Source organism: Typopeltis vanoorti, chromosome 13 (assembly GCF_054136105.1).
Source record: "Typopeltis vanoorti isolate ZY-2024b chromosome 13, IOZ_Tvanoo_1.0, whole genome shotgun sequence".
NCBI classification, from domain to species: domain Eukaryota; kingdom Metazoa; phylum Arthropoda; class Arachnida; order Uropygi; family Thelyphonidae; genus Typopeltis; species Typopeltis vanoorti.
In genome coordinates this window covers 30954515-30970886 of record NC_143561.1, presented here as the reverse complement: position 1 = coordinate 30970886, position 16372 = coordinate 30954515, and the positions used below count along the sequence as shown (strand labels likewise).

The following is a 16372-nucleotide window of genomic DNA, read 5'->3' as shown; positions in this document are numbered from 1 at the left end:
AGTTTCTCTTCAGGCTGCTAGGATTCTATAACTGTCCCTTATCATTTCCCAACTTTATATCATGCAGATAATTGGATCTTGCCCTCCAGACAAACCAAAATATTTTTAATATCAAGTTAAACAGCAGTTACCCAAGAATAGAACCCCGCAGTACTTCCCTGGTTAGACAAAATGGATAACTGAGCTTATGTTTAACCAGTAAATAAAGCTCTGGCATGCTCCTGCTTTTATTAATCTCATTATAAATGTACATTTAACCAGACATACTGCTATTAAGTGTGCCTCAAGCATATTGTAAACTCTCCTTAAATATGAAAATTGTGGATTTTAATATTAATTACTTTAATGTGCACAAAAGTTTCACCCAGACTGCTTGTGTCATGGCATGATGCTTTACTTACCATTTTATTTAAATTAAAATTCGTTCCATATTCTAATCATAATTTTTTACTTTGTGCACCACAGATTTATTTTTAATCAAAACATATAATACTTTAAAAAAAAATCTGTTTATTTTGAAATTATGCATGTATATTTTGAGTTGATATATTGTAAAGAAAATTTAACAGAAACCTTAATCTTCTCACTGCTGAGATCGTAGAAGCCACCGAAACACTCTCTCTCTTTCTTTTTTTTCTCCACAGTTTTTATTTATTTATTATTTTTTTTAGCTCAAATTTTTTAATCTGAACTATAAAAATTAACATACAAAACATAGGCTATGTTTTCAAATCGGAGTTAATCAAAATTGGGACACTACTAAATTATGTTTTATTGAAAATCTTGTTCAATATTTATACAGTGCTAACCATTATGCAACACCTCCATCATCCTTTCAAAATTGTATGATATTTTTCAAAATGGGTATACACATAGAGCAACACAACATATATGCCACACATAGATCTGCTCTCTCTTCTTCCCTCCCATTTTTTTTTTTTTAAGTGCAGTGTTTGAACACACACGTGGCAATACCTCATGGGATTTTTCTGTTTTTCGCACATGTAGCACCAGTTTCTCGTGGAAAGGCTTAGACATTGGTTATGCATTTTCACTATATTATTTCAGGAAATTACAACGTACTAGGATATACATTAAAATAAATTTTAATATATTTCTATATTTCGGCAACTTCATGCTGCCATTTTCAAGAACTTAGGTACAAGATACGTGCATGCAGGCACAGCAAAACAATAAATGAGCAAGAAGTATGAAGCTATTATTTCTCCTAAAGTCCTGATGGTGCCCTCTAGCGGGCAATGTTGGTATTTTTGGGCGATTGGGCTGAAGGTCTTCTGATGTAGGTTTCCCAAATTTGAGGAAGTCTCATGCAGCCAAATTTGTTGAGGTTTGGCTCGTTTCTTAAGGCTGAAGCTGATTCTATGAAAAGCCTTTCATATCTGTATTTGCTATGGTGTATTATCTTGGCTTTTTTCCACCGTATTCTATGGCAGGTATCCAGAGCATGGTCAGCAAGACCAGAGTGTCTGTATTGGTGAAACCGGATGTAGTCCTTGTGTTCTGAAATTCTGATATTTGCTGTCCTGCCTGTTTGGCCAAAGTAGGACAGCTTACAGCTGCAAGGGACCTGGTACACACCAGGTAGGTCTAGGGGGGGGGGGGAGGTTGGTCTTTTGTTGAGCGGATAAGGGATGCCAATTTTTTTATAAGGCTTGTAACAAGAAGTTAAGTTATGTTTTTTTAAGATTGTTGTGATTTTTTCTGAGGTGCCTTGGATATAGGGTATGGTGATGGATTTAGAGTAATCCTTGTTGTGAGGGGGAGGGTTGTGATTTACTGGTTTTAGTATTTTTTGGACTTTTAAGAAGGTCACTTCCTGGCCTGTGGAAATCACCAACAAACTAAAACCATATAACTCCATACCCCCCCCCCCCTGTATTTATGGACTCCCAAAAATTCACAAGGAAAATATGTGCCATTACATCCCATAGTGGATGGCATTGATTCCCCCACATACAAACTAGCAAAACATTTGCCAAAGCTCTCTCACACTATACTGGCAACACACCTTCATACATAAAAAACTCAGCCCACTTCAAAGCCAGCATAGAAAACCTTACACTCAAACACACTGACATAATGGTCGGTTTTGATGTCTCCTCCTTATTTACGAATGTCCCACTCAAAGAATCCTTAGAGCTAATCCAAGCTAAATTTCCTCCTGATATCACAGCTCTATTTCAGTTCACAATGAACTCAGGCTATTTTGTTTGGCAAGGAAAATTCTACAAACAAATAGAGGGGACAGCCATGGGTTCTCCACTCTCCCCACCCTTGGCCAACTTTTATATGGAGACTTTTGAAGAGCAAGCCTTGAACTCTGCCCCACAAAAACCAACCATTTGGCTTCGCTATTTGGCCACATGGCTCGATGCACTCCTCTCCTTCTTAACACACTTAAACAACCAACACCCCAGAATCAATTCACCCTGGAAGAAGAAAAAACAACTGCATTCCGTTCTTAGACACACTAGTCACCCGTCAGCCTGATGGAACCTTGGTTTTCTCAGTATATAGAAAAACCCACCCATACAGGCAGATACATTCACCAACAATCCCCCCCTCACAACAATATGGAGTTATTAAGACACTACACAACAGGCTAAACTTATCTGCTCGAATGACAATGCCCTAACCACAGAACTAAACCACATCCTCAACACGTTCTCAGCCAATGGCTACCCCCCCCTAAAAAAAATCCAAAAAATACTAAAACCAGTAAACCACAACCCCCCCCCCTCCCTCCCCAAGGATTACTCTAAATCCATCACCATACCCCTATATCCGAGGCACCTCAGAAAAAATCACAAAAATCTTAAAAAAAACATAACTTAACTTCTTGTTACAAGCCTTATAAAAAATTGCATCCCTTATCTGCTCAACAAAAGACCAACCTCCCCCCCCCCCCTAGACCTACCTGGTGTGTACCAGGTCCCTTGCAGCTGTAAGCTGTCCTACTTCGGCCAAACAGGCAGGACAGCAAATATCAGAATTTCAGAACACAAGGACTACATCCGGTTTCACCAATACAGCCACTCTGGTCTTACTGACCATGCTCTGGATACCTGCCATAGAATACGGTGGAAAAAATCCAACATAATACACCGTAGCAAATACAGATATGAAAGGCTTTTCATAGAATTAGCGTCAGCCTTAAGAAACGAGCAACCTCAACAAATTTGGCTGCATGAGACTTCCTCAAATTTGGGAAACCTACATCAGAAGACCTTCAGCCCAGTCGCCCAAGAATACCAACATTGCCCGCTAGAGGGCACCATCAGAAATTTAGGAGAAATAATAGCTTCATACTTCTTGCTCATTTATTGTTTTGCTGTGCCTGCGTGCACGTATCTTGTACCTAAGTTCTTGAAAATGGCAGTGTGACGTTGCTGAAATATAGAAATATATTAAAATTTATTTTAATGTATAATCCTAGTACGTTGTATTTTCCTGAAATAATATAGTGAAAATGCATAACCAACGTCTAAGCCTTTCCACGAGAATCACGATAATCCACGGAGATGTTACCACACATAAAGCACGCCATTACGGTAAGTTGAAGCTAGCAAGACAACTGAATCGTCTCGCCTTCCTGAAGCGCTGCCGGGATAACCAGGTAATCCCTAACTGTGTGAAATTCAAGCACCGTTTCTCTTCGCAAAAGGCACTTCGTATCTATAACCGTGCCAGCCAAGCCTTACTCAGAGAACAAATTGCCGCCACTCGCCGTTTCCTGAGTGAAGCTAACTCAGCTATACAGGCACACGAAGAAGACCTTTCAAGCACCTTAAGCCACGAAATTTGGTCGATTTTACGCGACATCTTGTGCACTGCAGCGGAGAAAGAGTTTAGATTAGTCCAAGATCGACACATCAAAAAATTCGAAAATTTAAAAAAGGTCGTGATCTCGAAACCGCAACTTCCTACCAATACGGTAGTGAATCTGTCGTCACTAAGTGTGAAACCTGAAGCGCTCGACGGCCTCGCACGTGGCCACAACTTCGCCATTGCGCCCAAAAGAATACCTGCTGAGGATATCATGATACAGATTGAACGCGGGATCTGACACCTCCCAAGCCACGTCGCCAACGATATTAGACTGGATGTAGCTTGTGTTCTGACCAAAGCCAAACCACCTAAAACCAACATGCCCAGTAAAGAAATTAAATCTCTATTAGAATTAAAGAAAAACAAGAAAATAATAATCACCAAAGCTGACAAAGGGAATGCCACAGTATTGCTGAACCAAAAAGATTACACAGGTAAGCTGAAATCTCTATTGTTAGATCGTTCCACTTACCTCCCTATCGAATACAATCCCACCAATTCGCAAATTAGAAAACTCCACAGGCTCCTTAAGAAGGTCACTTCTTGGCCTGTGGAAATCACCAACAAACTAAAACCATATAACTCCATACCCCCCCCCCCCCTCGTATTTATGGACTCCCAAAAATTCACAAGGAAAATGTGCCATTACGTCCCATAGTGGATGGCATTGATTCCCCCACATACAAACTCGCCAAACATTTGCCCAAAGCTCTCTCACACTATACTGGCAACACACCTTCATACATAAAAAACTCAGCCCACTTCAAAGCCAGCATAGAAAACCTTACACTCAAACACACTGACATAATGGTCAGTTTTGATGTCTCCTCCTTATTTACGAATGTCCCACTCAAAGAATCCTTAGAGCTAATCCAAGCTAAATTTCCTCCCGATATCACAGCCCTATTTCAGTTCACAATGAACTCAGGCTATTTTGTTTGGCAAGGAAAATTCTACAAACAAATAGAGGGGACAGCCATGGGTTCTCCACTCTCCCCACCCTTGGCCAACTTTTATATGGAGACTTTTGAAGAGCAAGCCTTGAACTCTGCCCCACAAAAACCAACCATTTGGCTTCGCTATGTAGATTATGTATTCGCTATTTGGCCACATGGCTCCGATGCACTCCTCTCCTTCTTAACACACTTAAACAACCAACACCCCAGAATCAAATTCACCCTGGAAGAAGAAAAAAACAACTGCATTCCGTTCTTAGACACACTAGTCACCCACCAGCCTGATGGAACCTTGGTTTTCTCAGTATATAGAAAACCCACCCATACAGGCAGATACATTCACCAACAATCCCCCCCCCCTCACAACAATATGGAGTCGTTAAGACACTACACAACAGGGCTAAACTTATCGACTCGAATGACAATGCCCTAACCACAGAACTAAACCACATCCTCAACACGTTCTCAGCCAATGGCTACCCCCCCAAAAAAATCCAAAAAATACTAAAACCAGTAAACCACAACCCCCCCCTCCCCCTCACAACAAGGATTACTCTAAATCCATCACCATACCCTATATCTGAGGCACCTCAGAAAAAATCACAAAAATCTTAGAAAAACATAACTTAACTTCTTGTTACAAGCCTTATAAAAAATTGGCATCCCTTATCCACTCAACAAAAGACCAACCTCCCCCCCTAGACCTACCTGGTGTGTACCAGGTCCCTTGCATCTGTAAGCTGTCCTACTTCGGCCAAACAGGCAGGACAGCAAATATCAGAATTTCAGAACACAAGGACTACATCCGGTTTCACCAATACAGCCACTCTGGTCTTGCTGACCATGCTCTGGATACCTGCCATAGAATACGGTGGAAAAAAGCCAACATAATACACTGTAGCAAATACAGATATGAAAGGCTTTTCATAGAATTAGCTTCAGCCTTAAGAAACGAGCCAAACCTCAACAAATTTGGCTGCATGAGACTTCCTCAAATTTGGGAAACCTACATCAGAAGACCTTCAGCCCAATCACCCAAAAATACCAACATTGCCCACTAGAGGGCACCATCAGGACTTTAGGAGAAATAATAGCTTCATACTTCTTGCTCATTTATTGTTTTGCTGTGCCTGCGTGCACGTATCTTGTACCTAAGTTCTTGAAAATGGCAGCGTGACGTTGCCGAAAGCCGAAATATAGAAATATATTAAAATTTATTTTAATGTATATCCTAGTACGTTGTAATTTCCTGAAATAATATTGTGAAAATGTAGCACCAGAGATGATATGCATTTTTTTTTTAATCTAAGAGATTGGTCACCATGGAATAGGCATCCCATTTTAGTGTTGCGTAAGGTGTATGGAGTATTTTCAAAATCTGTAAGCATTATGTTTTTCTCCGTTTTTACATTGTACTGCATCTGAGAATTGGTAACTTATGTCTAACAGGTGAAAAACAAACTTTCTGTACCACTTCAAGGCCTCACACTTTACAAAGAACTTAACATCATATTTGACCTGTCAACTGTCCATGTATTCTCATTGCATTGTTTTACACTATGAAGCTTTATTATTGAGTTCTTCTTCCAACCAAACTCAGATGTTTGCACAGAATAAAGAAGAATATGTTCTTGTACTGAAAGCGTTTTCATTCTAAACTGAAATAAAATCTTTGCTTCATAGTAAATACTTAAGTATTTCATAAGATTTGCCATACCTTTCTATATAATGAAATAGTACATTTTGCTTCAGAACAGATGTTATGAAATGTTTTCATTAGAGTGAGTCCTGCTTTTAGTAATTCAGTGATAAGGTGTATGTGCTCTGCTACTTTCATATGTTCTGCATTTGAGTCCAAATTACACCACAAATATATATATATATGTATTTAAAATTTGAATTACTTTTACCATGCTGATGGCTAGTTGGTTATAACTGATATATATTTTTATGTAATTTGGCATATTTATAAAAGATAGTACCACATTCTCCTACTTAAATGTGGTGTCAGCTGGACAGTTGGTAGCTTGCTCCACCTTTGCTACGAGTTGCCTGGTGTTGTACTACTTACCCAGGTAAGATAGTACAACACTATATTCAGTCCTGAAGATATTTTCAGGTGCAAACTTTGTTTGCTCTCACTGGGATAAAGGATTAAACTAAATTTATTATATTCTAACCTAGTGAAAAATCAACTTTCAACATCTTTCTCTAAATCCAGAGTAATTTAATAAAAAAAAAGGTGGCAAACCTTTTGGCAACTCCTTATAGGTAAAGATGACCTTGCTACTGCTTCTGCCTGTCCAACTCTTCAGTGGGAGCCAGGCCCCCACTGAAGAGACCTCAATAAAGGTCGAAACTAGTCTGGGTGTGGCCAATCCCTTAATGCATAACTGTATACATATCCGCAAGGAGATGTGTTGGTAGCTTGCTCCACCTTTGCTACGAGTTGCCTGGTGTTGTACTACTTACCCAGGTAAGATAGTACAACACTATATTCAGTCCTGAAGATATTTTCAGACGCAAACTTTGTTTGCTCTCACTGGGATAAAGGATTAAACTAAATTTATTATATTCTAACCTAGTGAAAAATAAACTTTCAATACACACATATGCACACACACACCAAGAGTAAATTCTACATCCCATCTTTGTTTTCCAAATTTTAAAATCTTACATTTCACAACATTGAACTGGCATCCCCACTCCTGTGCCCATTCAAGTCTTGTAAGGCCACAACATCTGTGCTACTCTTCATAGTTCTCTGCAAATTTGCATTATCTGTAAACAGCTGAATATTCTCATTCAAATCCTCCCAAATATCATTAACATACAGGTTAAACAGCAGTGGCCTTAAAGCAGATCCCTGAGGCACCCTAATAACTTTCCCCTTCCAGGATATTGCTCCCTCATATACAACATGCTGATACCTATCAGATAGCCAATCTCCAATCCAGTGCACTAGTTTAATATCCAATCCCATCCTTTCTAATCCCTCATCCAATAAAGCTGTCACCTTATTGTAATAAGTAAGTAGATTACTAATATAGGACCTTGTTATATTTACATTCGTAATTCTTATTACCCTGTTTTGTCCTTTGCTTTCTTTATTTAATATTCATGAGGGATCGGCTGCCGCCATATCTATGTCTTATTTCTCATACTCTATAGTCTAACAAATTTATTTGTTTTAACGACTGCACCAGTTAGACTATAATTTGAGTATGAGAATATAAGTTCTTAAATCAAAGACTAAGCAGATATCATTTATATTCTCCGCTTTTATATTTTATTCTTATTTTAAACTAGTCGTGGCTTAAATATAACTCATATAAACTTCTATCTTATGCAGGTTTGAATTTTTTAGGATAGTACATTGGCAGAATCAGTCCAATGTGTTGTTTACAAACCATTTTTTTAAGTCAAACAGAAATATGTACAGAATGAGTTATATCCAGATTTATAAACAATATCATTACAAACTTTCTTGCTTGTTTCAATTCTTTTTAATCTAACCTTAGTTCTAAGCTAATTCACAATTTAGCATAACATTACTTGAATATAAGACATACTTTGGTTAAGTCTAATTCATCATTAATATGCAGCATTATCTCAGAAACATAGACTCTTGACATACATTCTTGCTCAGTATTACAACTACTTACATTTCTTGTTCAGCAGACAGTCTTTCACATTAACCTTTTGTTCACACATAATTCTTTTTCTTGTCTTTCTTTCTACTTGCTGACACATTCCTGTTTTTCCTGCCTAACTTCTTCCTTGTTAGAGTTGTCGACTATGCCTTTGCCTTATAAGACCCTTAACAACCTCCCTTTAGCAAATGCTGTCCATCAAAGATAATACCATGGTTGTCAATCCAATTCTGGATCCTGGTTCTCACTAGCCTCTTCAACACTTTAACTACAACACCTGACTTGCCTATAATTTGATGCTTGTTCTGTCACCACCCTTATGAAGTGGTACAATCTTTGCATCCTTCCATGCCTTTGGAACTTGACCCATTGTCTTGACCTCATATTAAGCAAATATGCCAAAACAGATGTCAACTCCCTGCCACATTCCTTCAAAATATGCTGTTATATATCAACAAATCCACAGCCTTATTAACATCATGTTTGTTCAATTCCCCATATACAGTAATCCCTCGATTAATGCATCATTTTTTTTCGATACCCAAATTTGATTAGTGCGCCTATATACATCTTAAAAATAAATGTTACAGATTTTAAAAATTTTCTATCTATACATTTTTATGGCTAACTATTTTAAAAATTCATTCACCAGAATGAAATAATTTAGTTACTGATTTAAAATATTTTATAAAGTTATTTTTAATGGTATGCTACACTACTTCTATGTAACTTATCTATACTATCACTATCTTCCAAATTTTTACTGACAAAATTTATGTCATCTGCTATAGTATGCCCACAGATTCGAGACCTTATGACACTTCTGCACATGTCACAAAAAGGAGAATTCATTCCAATAATAGAGTAATCAATCCGTCTTCTGGGATGAGTTGTTTATTATTACACGTCAGAAAATTAACTTCTCTTTTTATGATCATTGTAGTTTTTAAAGTGGTAACTATTTTGCTTGTATAACACTTGGGAAATTTTATCTATAAAGCACGTGATTTCGCATGTTGGCGACCAATTCGTACATCCTTCATTTCTTTCTCCCCTTCAAGAGTTATGTCCAAGATAACGTCCAAGAGTTAATTAAATCTCATTCTGAGAATTGAGTGATTCCAACCTGCTAAATTTAGATGCACAGCAGAAAGATCCCAAAGAATAGTCAGCCTAAAGAAATTTCACAGAAACAATTTGAAAATTTTTTTTGTACAATCAAAGTTTTTAAGCAGCAAGGCTGACCCTTGATGAAGAAAGAAAATACAGTAAAATTTGCAGAAGAGTAGAAGAGGCAATAGGGCCATACTGTCGGTTGGAAAAAAATTTTGTATGAAAAAAAGAAACATAATGGCTGCCAAACTACGTTAGCTCAATTTTTTGTTAAGAAGTAGAATAATAAAATTTATATTCTGAATATGTTTTATTGTCTTTCAGCTTCGTGGTTTTCCTTTAACTAGGGCCTGAGACATACCTTAATTCTTTTATAAAAAAATTAAGATTAAAAAAAAATTTGAGGAACAAATTATGCTTTTTCCCATAGGTTATTATATTCGATTAATGCCTGTTTTAAAGAACACATTAGGCGCACTAATCAAGGGATTGCTGTACCTCTTGCTCACTCGCAGTCAATTTCTCCTCATCATCCACTGCTCTCAAACTCTCTGTGATGTAACATTCACAAGGATGAAAGCCCTTTATAAACTGCTTATTAAATATCTCAACATTATCCTCTGCAGGTTGTCCTTATACCATTTTCTTCAATCAGTGTCATTTTTTTTTTTTTTAGCTGGATACATATCAGAACTCCCTATGTTTTTTTTTTGTTTGTTTTTTTCGCTCCATTAGCTGAACTGCTACTCATACTGCACTTTTGCTACCCTTACCCCCCCCTCTCTATTACATGCTTAATCCCTTTATTCATCATTTTCAAACCTGCCTTATTTAATCTTTTGATCCTTGGAATATATTTAGATATGGCTTCTACTAGACAGTTCTTCAATAGCACCAAGCAGCATTGATCTCCTTCTCCCTGCCTCCAAACTCCTCCTTCCATGCTGCAGCTGCAAACTGCCTCCTGAGCTTGTCATAATCACCAGTCATATTGTTTCATATATACCCTTTTTTCACAGAAATCCTCTCCTCACATGGGCTGGCAAACTTAGGTAATCACTTCATAATTCTCACCAGCTAGAGGGAGATTTGACACCACATTTATGATGACATCCTCTGATGAGACAATCAAATCCAAGACAATTCTTGCATGCCACCCGTAACATAGTGTCTGAGGTAGTTATCTCTCAAAAAACCCGAGAAATTATTATTTTTTACTTCCAGTTGTATCTCATCATCTCAATCTATATTGCCATAATTAAAATCACCCATGATGATTACCCTTTTCATATTTATTTATACATTTTATAGTTGCTACTCTCCACGTTACCAGGCCTATAGCAACATCTGAATACTTCTTTTGTTCACCTCTATCTCACACCATACTGCCTCAAAACCACTGCCACTGTTTACCCCCCCCCCCCTTCCCACCTCTGGAATCTCTACTTTGTATGGACATAACTCTTTTTCTATCATCAATAGGACTCCACCTCCTTTTTTAGTCTTTCTGTCTTCACAAAAAGCATCATACCCGTCCATCTTTATTCCAGTCAAGATGTCATCTAACCCTTTCTCACTTATTTCAACAATTTTTTGGGTGAACAAACTCGATGAATGCAACATTTCATTTCCCTTGTTTATGATGCTTCTAGCATTCATATACAAACATCTATAACAAGTTTCACTGATACCACTTATGTGACTTTTTGACCCATTTATTCTTCTCCTTACCCATCTGAGAAACTTTTTTCTTATCTGACTGTTCTGCCTAAATCTCAGTGAATGACATTCACTTCCTCTTTTAGCATCAACCTTTTTCATGCTATGTTCCCCTGTACTCTCTGAGTCTTCCCATTTGTCTTGCACAGTTGCTCTCTCTCTCTCTCTCTGCATCATGCTATCCATTTCTCCATTCTTAGGCACCACTTCAATCTCTCCTGCTCTTTCACATTGCTTCTTATTTGCTCAGGTTCATTGTCTGCACTCATTACTCTTCCTCCAAGCAACAATTTCTCCAAAATGAAAGTGGATTTTTCATCACACAAAAACCACTCAAATGCAGTCTATCATTCTTATACAGTTCAGTTCATTTTTCAAACTCATTCCACACATTAACAAACTGCACCCCTTTCTCTTCACATATCATTCTTAATCCTTGTTCTTCACCTCATCTCATCACTCTCATACCTGGACAGCAACACACTGACTACCTTTCCTACCACACTATTATCTTTTATCTTTCTCAACGACTCCTAATATCCAGTCTTACATACTTCTTGTTCCCAGTCAAGTTATTTATCTCTACAACTGCCACCAAATCTTTTGCTCGCTTACTCCTTATATCCAACTCCTCAATCTCTTTTCATTTTACCTTCCAGAAAATGAACAATGTGCATCTTCTTGTCACCACACCTGTAATAATTGAGTCCCCCATACAATGCCACTCGAGGCTTTCATTACCTCTTTCATACCAACATAATTTGTTCTCGTCTTCATCACTTTCCATACATGTCTACAATTCTCTTCATTTTGCTCTGTATCCACTTCATCGCCACAAATCTTGTGCCATTTTTTTATATCATTTACTCTTACTATCTTATTGTCAGTCATGACAGTAGACTTGGTTGCCATCAACCCAGCTCACTATCATACCATTAATTGCACTCTGTTTTTCAAATTCATTATCACACACTTTATCAGCAATTGAACTCTTTTTCTTGCTATCACTTTCTAAACATTCGTACAAGTTTCCTCAACTACCAATTCAGTCATGATACTGATACCATGTTCCCTACTCATTTAAACAAGCAATACAATCTGTGTGAGCTGCTAGTCAGGCAGTTAGAATTGCAGAAAAATAGTTTGATGTAAAATTAGTTGTAAGATAGTGTACATGTTATTTCTATTATTCTTCATCTATATGGATCACATTATTAAAGAAAGTGGCATTGATCTTCATATCAAAATTGGAGATGTTCATCTTAGAATCTTTACTTTATGTGATGTTGAGTATTATAAGTGTTGTAGTATCTGAGTTAGATTAAATAGGTGAATGCAGATTAGCTTAGAATAGCATATTTTAAAATGTATTTAAAATATGCTATTCTTATTCCTTATTGCTAAAAAAGGACATAGTTTACATCAGCACCAAGACAATAAATTTATTGAATTTAACAATGTGCAAATGAATTAAGAATTATAATTAGCGTATTTATAAGCAATAATAAAAAATAAATTCACTGAACTTTCCCTAATGTGTATCCTGGGCTTGTTCCATAAAGTGTGTGTTAAACCTCATATTGCCCACTGTGGGTGGATAGTAATCATACAGCCTGAAAATGCTTAAGAATTACTTAAAAGTGTTGATATTAGTTTATCTGATACAGAACCAAAGAATTTCCTTATTGTTTTCTGTTCTTGCATTTGCTTCAAATTTCAGTTATTCTTTTTGGAAATGGGGGGGGGGGGGACCTCAATATAATTTGCTTGGAATATATTAATGTAAAATATGGTACAACCTAGAATTAGCATGCCCTACATATCGCTTTTAAAACAGTGAGGATGGTTCTGACTACAGTTTACAGGAAGAAAGAAAACGGTGACAGTGCTTTCTATCTTTAATGATCAACTTGGCTTGTTTTAATAATGGTTGCAAACAGTGTAACTAAATTTACACATTTTGAAAGCAAAACAAACAAAAAAGTACACACACACACACACACACACACACAAACCATCCTTTAACAGCCATTTGTGTATTTGTGCATAAATTGATTTTGGACAGCATGTTTCGTTCTTGATAACAGATAGGTAATCTGGAAATCTTGCTCTACGTTAGAGCAGGATTTCCAGATTATTCTTAGTCTCCAAAACATGGACTAAGCTTCCTTTTTAAATCCACTTCAGGCATCTAATAAGTAGGTTGGCAGTGGCCTCGATGATGAAAATGGTCTACTACTTTAAAATATATTCGCAAATATGCATGACAGTGGGATTTGAACCAACAACCTCTTAAATCATGTGTGAATGAGAAAGAGAGTAAATGGAAAAATCAATCCATTGAGATCATCGACTGACTTAAGGTTTTAATACTTATTTGAAAATGTCCTATTCATTCATCAGTGGTACTTATGGGCTCATAAAAAGCAGTAATTTTAGTATGCTAAAGTATTTTTGACATTGACTATTGGTTCCCCTTAAAATTGAGGATATAAACAGCTTATGAAATTGGAATTTTTTAAGCATGAAAACTTAATTGTTTCTCATTCATACATTTATTGTTGCTTTGCTTATTTTAAATATCCATATTTTTTTATCTCTTTCTTTTTTCTTTTTTTTTTTCCCATAAGAAACTCAGCTAATCCGAGAAGAAGTACTCAAAGTGGCAAAAGACTTCAAAACTGAAATAGTATTCTCAATATCTAAGGAAGATGAGTTTCTAAATGAATTATCTGATTTGCAGTTAGATGACAGCAGTGAAGATGTAAATGTAGGATATTTTGAATCACTTAATGTTCGTTATCGGATGGAACCTGTAGAAGATTTTTCTGCTGATGAATTGAGAGAATTTATTGAAAATGTTCGCTCAGGTAAGGCCATTTATTTAGATGAGTAAAACCTTGTTAATATATTATTATTATTAATGCCAGACTTCCATGGAGTCACAAAAGATATACACTATTACACACACACACAGTTCATCAAACTGTGCTTTAAACTCCTTCACTGTATTTGCATTCACCACACTCTAAGGCAGTGATTTTCAACCTTTTCCATAATACGGCACACCTAGACTAATTATTAAAATTCTGCGGCACACTAAAAATATATTCTTTTAATTTTTTTGATGATCTGGCAAAAAATACCCAAGAAGAGGGAAGGTCAGACACTAATAAATAAATGTGCAAATCACAACATTATTTCTTTCAATTAATTTGTTTTCATAAATCTCACGGTACACCTGAAGACCTCTCGCAGCACACCGATTGAAAATCGCTGCTCTAAGGCAATGCACTTCAGTCACCAACCAACTCTCAATGCAAAATAACCCACTCCTCACTCCTTTGCTCACATGCTCTTTATACAGTTTTCATGGCCTCTTGCTCTACTCCCTCTTCCATTCTATGAAAAATTTCTTTGGCGTTAATAACCTGTGACAAACTTTTTATGTCTCAATCATATCCCCATCTTCACAAGACTTTGCAATTTACATTCCCTCAATCCAAAGACCGATTGCCACCTTCGTGAATCTTCTCTGTATCCTTTCTAACATATCCTCATTAGCATGAAAACAGGTGACCAAATCTGTACAAAATAATCTGCAAGGCCTTATACAATGGAATCATACTTCTTTATTTCTGCACTCAAGGTTCTCCTCATCATTACCATAATCCAATGTGGCCCCTGAACTTCAGTTCCTTGTCTACCACCACTCCCAGATCCCTCATCTCCTTCAAAATTTCCCCACTAACTCTATACATTATATCCCATCATTAATTATTACCAAATTTCAGAACCTTACATGTACAGGCTAAAAGTAACTAGTTAGAGTGCATTAAGTTGGAATGGGTTAGAGTAATATTGGAGTGGAGGCATTGGAGAATTTATATAATTTGTTTTTGTACTACATTCTAAGATTATTGATTGTAAATTAGAAATTTAGAAAATAAAAATTTTGTGTGCGCAGTTACTAGGCATTTGCACTCCCTTTTTGATCAGTGTGTGTGCATGCACATGTGGACAGCTTAGAGGAAACATGTATTTCCTGAGGCTCAATACTGTGTGCATGCACATGTGCACAGCTTAGAGGAAACATGTATTTCCTGAGGCTCAATACTATGTGCATGCACATGTGCACAGCTTATAAGAAACATGTATTTCCTGAGGCTCAATATGTACTTCTTTTCCTTGACTGCCTCTTTAACTTTCTGAGTCCATTGAAGTTCTGATTTTCTTTATCCTTACAGACAGTCTCACCACATACCTCTCTGGCTGAATCAATGAATGTTTTCTTCAAGATTTGGTTCATGTGTTCAACGTATTCATAACTTTGATTTGCTAAAAAAATTGTGACATACTCCTCTTTTCAATATGAAATTCAATTTTTTCCTGCACAAAATAAAACAGTGATGACTTTCTATTTCAGATCCTCTATATATTCTTGTTTCCTCAGTGGGGAAACATCACTGTTAACAAAGTCAATGAGACTTTTCTTGTTTCTTGCATCTTCTCTCCATGTGAATTTGTGCACATTTTTATGTTGGAACATAGTATTAGTAATAACTATCCATGTAGTCAACAGAAATCTAATAAGTACTTACCATTTATTATTATTAGCTTTGCTGTTTAGATCTCCAAAAGGACCAACTTTTCCTTTTTGTTGTGTCAGCTGCATTCTCTAATGCTTAATAAAATTTCTCTATTTCTTCTTTAGTAGAACCTTCTGTTGGACCATAGACTCAAATAACTCATATCATCCAGTTTCTTATTCTGATGTATGTCCATATCCCTCTACTCGATTTTGCCTGTGATTTAAGATTTTCCTCATATTTAGTGTTGTATACTATAGCTACTCATTCTTTTTCCTGATTGTTATTGCCTGAATATAACATTTTGTATTTGTAGCTTAGAAAGATCTCGCCTGTGTTTCTTTTTTTGTTTCAGTCATGCCTATTATGCTGATCTGGTACTTATCCAGTTCTTTTGCTGATTCCATTTCTTTTCCACCAATGCTTCTTACATTGATAGTACCGATGTTGACTTGGGATTTCTTCCAGTTAGCTGACTTTGCACTGTTTGTCC

At 36.7% G+C, this 16372-nt stretch overlaps 1 protein-coding gene across 2 annotated transcripts in view; it reads left to right on the top strand.

The window, feature by feature from the left end:
- The window catches only part of LOC150100027 (protein disulfide-isomerase A4-like), a 193690-nt gene that overhangs the window by 159089 nt on the left and 18229 nt on the right, over positions 1 to 16372 (top strand). For both annotated transcript variants that reach the window (XM_090403155.1, XM_090403156.1), the window contains one exon: positions 13921 to 14160. In XM_090403155.1, the coding sequence (XP_090259281.1) occupies positions 13921 to 14160 (240 nt within the window). The remainder of the gene's footprint in view (positions 1 to 13920; positions 14161 to 16372) is intronic.